This window comes from Manis javanica, chromosome 11 (assembly GCF_040802235.1).
Source record: "Manis javanica isolate MJ-LG chromosome 11, MJ_LKY, whole genome shotgun sequence".
NCBI lineage: Eukaryota > Metazoa > Chordata > Mammalia > Pholidota > Manidae > Manis > Manis javanica.
The window spans coordinates 23578425-23585429 of NC_133166.1; the positions used below are offsets into that span (position 1 = coordinate 23578425).

Consider the following 7005-nt stretch of genomic DNA (forward strand, 5'->3'; position numbering starts at 1 on the left):
ATGCCAATAAATTCTTAATGCTCATCTGCTCTTTGCATCTGTTCTTGAATTCTATCCCACAATGAGAGCAAGGGCCTATCTCTTGTAACAGTAGAGCTGTTCTATATGTTTATTGTTACAATGGTTACATGTTTACTGAAATTCACAGAAATGTAAACTAAAAAAAGTGAATTTCACTCTACTAAATAGCATCTTTAAAACATGGAAAAATATGCTGTAGTTGAAAATCTGTATTGTCATATTGCTATTGCATTCCATTCAATTTGTAGAAAACATGAAGTATCCTAGAATTTATCAAAAGTGCATTTTAAAAAGATTTTGCATGTTAAAAACACATATTCAACCTGGCCATGACCCAGTCCCACATACATGAAATAAATTTTTTCAAGAATCTTTCCTATAGTTCACCATAAGGACACAAAATACAGCAAATGTTCATTAACACCTATGTTCACAACAATTTTTTTATATTGGCAATAACTTGGATGCAAATATACAATAAAAATCCAGTAGTTAGTTAAAATATAGTAACCACAAAATAGTGTATCATGTACTTATTAACAATATCTATGTGATGTTCTTGATGCCAAAGGAAAATACTTCTTATATAAATAAGAGTAAGGCATAAAATACTTGTATATGTGAAATATGTGAAAATATGCTTCAATGACAAAAACATAATTATAAACTATTTTAATAATGGGTATGATTAGCAGTCACTAAAATGCTTCTTTGTTATTCTGTATTTTTTATCCAATAGATGTTTTAGAAATTATGGCTACTTATTCAATTGCTAAATTAAGTAGAAGCTAAATGATGCATTATAATGTAATTCTTGTTTCATTTGGAAACAATTTTGAGGAACAGAAAAAAAAAGGAAAATATTAGTAATTTGTTAACATAATATTTAGGAAGTGATGTACTACTATAATTAATGAACAGGCAAAATAAGAAATGTTTAAATAAAACTGGGACAACAGAAAAATTGGAAATATACTACAGAAATTAATTTTAAAAATGGTTAGGGAAATTATGGCTCTTCCATAAACTGCTATATTTTATAGCCAGCTAAAAATATGTTCAAAATGAAATAAATATTTATAAATCTATGTGAAATATAGTATCAGATATGTAAACAATAATTTAAAACACAAATCACACGCAGAAGTAATAAATGTAGCTACTTTAATCATATCAATGTCTCTAATTATTTTAAAGTGATGATTTTATAATTTTATAATTAGCATAAAAAGTATTTTAAACACCTTGATTTGGAGCCAATCTTTCAAAAGATGTAATGGACGGTAGGGAAGTAACATGTATAGAATGCTCAGCCAGCTCTCATTTGGTAACTGAACAGTATTAAGGCCAAAGAAATGAGTAACATGCTTTTTTAAAAGTGATTGCTACTGCACATTTTGTACAAACACAATGCAGAGGTAATAAAATGTCAGCCGACAGATTTATTTTTGAAATGAAAATGTAACCACATTACCTTGCTAAGTGAGAAAGGTGCATTGCAGAAAAGTAGGTGGAGTCTGGTCCAGTTAAAAATATTTATCTACCTGCTCTCGTATATACATTAGAAAATATATAAAAGTCTTCTGTAAAATCATATTAGAAATGAATATATCTGTTTTTTAAAATGGTTGCTTTTGAACAGATTTCTAATATGCTGTCTATGGTGGGGTAGTGAGAAGGTTCCAGAATGAAAGAATGCTTGACTGTACTAAGTGCGGCTGATGTGTCCTGTGGGATGTACACTGAGTACTGACCAGCGGATTCAGCAGTGTGGGGGGCGCTGTGACATGCAGTACAACGGCATAGGAAAGGTTTCTGACTGGAATAAGACTTTTAGAAAAAGGAAGGCAGATAGTGAATGCTGAATGTATACACAACTCTTACAAGGTGTTTTACCATGATGGAGACAGAAAAGGTGAAGGATGGGGAGGAAGAAAAAGGAGAGAGGCAGAGGCAATGCCATAAGGGGATGCAGGTGCCACGGGGTTTTCCCTGCATCCCTCTCCCATTCCCTCCCTCCCTGCTTTCCTTCACAAATAACAGAATGTGTACAGACAGAAGTGAGGATGTGAAGAATAAAACCTTCTGGTAGAGAGGACAGGGAAGAATCTGTAGAGCAGCCTACCAAGGCAGGTAAGGGGTATGAGGACAACTTCAAGGAACAAATCAGGGAAGAGTAGTCCAATCATCCACGATTCATCTCTTTCTAAGTGTCTATCTGTGGTTATAGACTAGGAGGTGTTTTATTTCTCAGACACTGCAAGAGAAAACTCACTGACCCACAAATAAATTGACCTCTCATTATTGATCAGAGACCTTGAAAAAAATATCCTCAAGCTCCCCTGTGGGCTTGCTCTAAAAAATTATGCTTACCGAGATATTTATCTAGTCTCAGCTGTCCCTCACTGCTAGGACAGCTAAAGCTCACCACATGTATGGCAAAAAATGTTGAGAAAACTGTATTTTGCCTTCCATGCCAAGTCATATGTCTTTTGGGAACAAGACAAGAGCCACCTGGTCCCGAATCTGTTTGGTCTTGATCCCATAAATGATGGGGTTCAGAACAGGAGGAGCCAGAGTGCAGACATTGGCCAACAGGATGTGGATATGGGGTGGGATGTGGCGTCCAAACCGCTGAGTGAGCACTGAGAAGATCCCAGGCCCGTAAAAGAGGAGGATGACACACACATGGGAGCCACATGTGTTGAGGGCTTTGTGGCGAGCATCTCTGGAAGGGATACGAAAGATGGCATGGAGGATAAGCATATATGACACAAAAATTAGCACAACATCTAAAATCACTGTTGACATTAGGAGAAAAAGCCCATACCAGATGTTTACTCGTATGTCATCACAGGAAAATTTGGCCAAGCCAATGTGCTCACAAGCAGTGTGAGGAAGAACATTACTTTTGCAAAAAGTCAGTCTTTTCAGAAGAAATATTATGGGAAACACCATAAGAAAACTTCTCAGAAAGACAGTCATACCAATTTTCCCAATCAGTGCATGTGTAAGCATAGTGGTGTATCTCAGTGGGTAGCATATGGCAATGTAGCGGTCAAATGCCATCACCAGCAAGATCCCTGACTCAGACATGAATGTGGAAGTCAGGACAAAGACCTGAGCAATGCAGCGACCCAGGGAGATCTCCCCAGCATGGAACCAGAAGATGGCCAGGGCCTGAGGCACTGTGCACGTGGAGAGGACAATGTCTGCTCCGGCCAGCATGCAGAGGAAGAGGTACATGGGCTCATGGAGGCTGCGCTTTGTGAGGATGATGCAGATGAGCAGGCTGTTCCCAAGCAGGGCGATGACATAGGAAATGAGGAAGGGGATCGAAATCCACATGTGCTTGTCCTCAAGGCCAGGGATACCCAGCAAACGGAAGACTGTGTGGCTAACACCAGTGTGGTTTAAGGAAGTCATGCCTGGGGCACCCACCAAAGACATAATTTCTTATCCACAGACAGAGGAAAACACAGATTTTCCTATGACTTTCATTGTGAAGGTACCAGGAGCTACTGCCATATTCTACATTTCCATCATTCTTGAACATGCAAATAAGATAAGTACAAAGTTGAAAAGGAATCGTTGTCTGTCCTCAGTAACGCTGTAGTAAAAGATACACAGGTTTCCAACAATCAAAGTAAAGTTGTCATTGTTACGTATTTCAACATATGGTGATGAATATATAAAGCAAATCAGTGTGTATGTCTGGAAGGTAGTATACAAATGACACTTGAACTTGAGACTGAGTAGTCTTCACATAAGATAAAAAGAATGAAAAGCAGGAATCACTATGAGAAATGTTTGTATTCTTGAAACATTCTTAGCCTAGGGTGGCTGATGCATCAGGAGTGAAGGAAAGGGGAAGGGAAAGGTTGTTGAGGCAGACTTTTCCTGATGATGAAGGGCCTTGATCACAACTTATTTTTTCTCCATCCTAAGGGTTACACACATCCTAAGGAGTATCTCTAAATATCTATTCAATAGCTAAGTTATATGGTACTTCTTCCACTCCAGGTTCACTCTCTTGATGTCCCTGTACTTTAACTTCTGAGGAGGATATCAGCCTCTGTTACCATCCTCTCTTTAATGAGAGAAATTGTACTTCCATTAGAGTTACTTGCGAAGATAGTCCAGTCACGGGCCTTGAGACAGACGACTGTCTCTAGAATACACGGAAGCTCTGTAGAAGGAAGGGGCCACAGACACAATTCAACAAAGGCAGGGCTTGGGATGAGGAGAGATTGTAGAAACTGATCATTATCATGTGTTTGGAGAAAGGGACTGAAAGAGAAGTTTTTATTCATTCCAGCCAAAGACCAAGGCCAGGGAGCTCAAGGATTGGGGATCTGCCTGCTTGACTGTCCTTCTGCTGGAATGACTCTGCTCCAAGGCATGTTCACCTTACACATCCCCACTCAGTGTCTCCTCCCCGTAGTATCTTCTCTCATCTGCCTGAGATGGCCTGGTGGGCTCCTCAAAGCCCTTCCCAGTCCGGCTGTGAGAGACCTGCCACAGATCCCAGTCATTCTCAGGACTCATCTCTTATCTGCCAAGACAGGTCTGCAGCCTATGTCACAATCTTCCTGTTCTCTCATGTCCAGTCCAATTATTAGGATGCCTGTTATTTACTGGATGATACCTTCTTGTTTTTACTTTCAGTACCTTCCACTAGCCCATATACTCTCACCTGCCTTCCCAGACCCCACCCTCCACTTTCAATAATCCTTACCATTCTCTGTCCACATATATTAAACTTCAACAGTCCTGTCACCTCTGGCGTGTCTAGTACATAACATTAACTAGCCATTATCCTGATCCTGGAACCATCCGACCCCACATCCAGTTCACTCACCAGACTTAGACCGTGTCTTCAGGAACAGAGATGAGATTGGAGATGAAATTCAGCTTGTTGCATGCCAGAGGTGTTTATCCTCTGTTAAGTGCACCCCCGAGGGAGAAGCACTTATACCAGGACTCCAGGGACAGCTCTCTCTCCACCAGCCCCCCCACCGCTTTCCTCCCAGAACAGGCTGGGGCTGTAAGACTGTTTATCACCCCCCTCACTTCTTCCTGCTCCATTTCTCTCTTGCTTCTCTCCAGATGCTCAGATACAGAAACTGTCTACAACCAGCTCCCCTTCCTACAGGCCTATTTTATTGCAATGGGAATAAAAATCCTCATTATTAATATGGACTCATTATTTTCAAAGTTTTATTCTTCATGAAAAGGATTACATAAAAGTGATTTACAAGTTCCAGAGTCATGAATCATATGTTTAACTGTTTTTTAGGGCTCTGTAAAAGTACAAGCTTAACAATTACTGGAAGACATATGAATCTTGATAACTTGGCCATGTTTCTATTTCATGAACCTGGTTTCTTTGCTACATTCAAGATTTTTCAGTTTATCTTAATTTTCAGTTTAATTGCACGGGCCTAGGCCTAGCTTTCTTTGTATTATTTTTTGTGCATTTTTTATCTTTAAACAAATTTTTATTGAGGTATAGTTGACATACAATATTATGTTTGTTCCAAGTGTACAACATAGTGATTTGACAATTATATGCATTACAAAATTGTGACAGAATTCTTTTTTTTTTATTTTTATTTTTTGAGAGGGCATCTCTCATATTTATTGATCAAATGGTTGTTAACAACAATAAAATTCTGTATAGGGGACTCAATGCACAATCATTAATCCACTCCAAGCCTAATTCTCATAAGTCTCCAATCTTCTAAAGCATAAGAAACAAGTTCTTACATGGTGAACAAATTCTTACATGGTGAATAATTTCTTACATGGTGAACAGTACAAGGGCAGTCATCACAGAAACTTTTGGTTTTGATCACACATTATGAACTATAAAAAATCAGGTCAAATATGAATATTCGTTTGATTTTTATACTTGATTTATATGTGAATCCCACATTTCTCCCTTATTATTATTATTATTATTTTTAATAAAATGCTGAAGTGGTAGGTAGATGCAAGATAAAGGTAGAAAACATAGTTTAGAGCTGTAAGAGAGCAAATGTAGATGATCAGGTGTGTGCCTGTAGACTAAGTGTTAATCCAAGCTAGACAAGGGCAATAAAACATCCACAGATGCAGAAGATTTCTCTCAAAACAGGGGGGTGAGGTTCTAAGCCTCACCTCTGTTGATCCCCAGTTTCTCACCTGATGGCCCCCCTGTGACTGTGCCTGTCTTAGGTTGTTCCTCCCTTGAGGAATCTTACCCGTCTCTGGCTAACCAGTCATCTTCCGGGGCCATACAGGGAAATGTAAAGTTGGTAAGTGAGAGAGAAGCAATATTCTTTGAAAAGGTTAGCTTTTGACTTCTTTGCAGATTTATGCCCTGTGGCTTCTATGCCCAGCATTTGTCTTGAGGTATCTTTACCACTTGGAGCAATTATGATACTCGGTGAATTCGATATGAGGCACGAATTCTATTTAAGGGTTGTAATTAGGAAGGAAGAAGAACAGCTATAGAGGTAGCAGATGGAAGAAAACATGGGAGGATTGATTATTTCTTGGACCTATTTTCTTGTAGAGTAACTTAAGCATGTATAGGTTTTAAACTACTAGTTAAATTGCACACACACATTAACATGATAGGAATACAGTTACATAACCAAAGCAGATCTATAATTACCAGCCATCTTCAGTGAAGCCAAGAAAACCAGTTAGGCACCTTAGGCATTTGTGAAAATTTGTCTATGATATAATGGATATTGTCCAACTGTACTTGAACAGTCTGAGAGAAATCAGACAAATTAAAACAACCCGTTCCTGGGCACTGTTCACATCCCATATGTTCTTTTAACAGTAGATAGTCTGTAGTTGTAAGATTTTGGAGCGCTACAACTTGCACTTCTCCTAATTCCTGGTTGAGTTCCAACAGTATAGAACCAGTCAAATTTGTTGTTTTACTGAAAGCACAGGCCAGCTTAGATATCTCCTTCATCATTCCAATGG

General features: G+C 38.7%; 1 protein-coding gene across 1 annotated transcript; it reads right to left on the reverse strand.

The window, feature by feature from the left end:
• Window positions 1–2502: 2502 nt before the first annotated feature.
• LOC108387378 (olfactory receptor 52B4-like) lies at window positions 2503–3447 on the reverse strand. The gene has a single exon (XM_073215664.1). It carries the CDS (start codon window positions 3445–3447, stop codon window positions 2503–2505), a length of 945 nt encoding a protein of 314 aa, XP_073071765.1.
• Between the last annotated feature and the right edge of the window lie 3558 nt (window positions 3448–7005).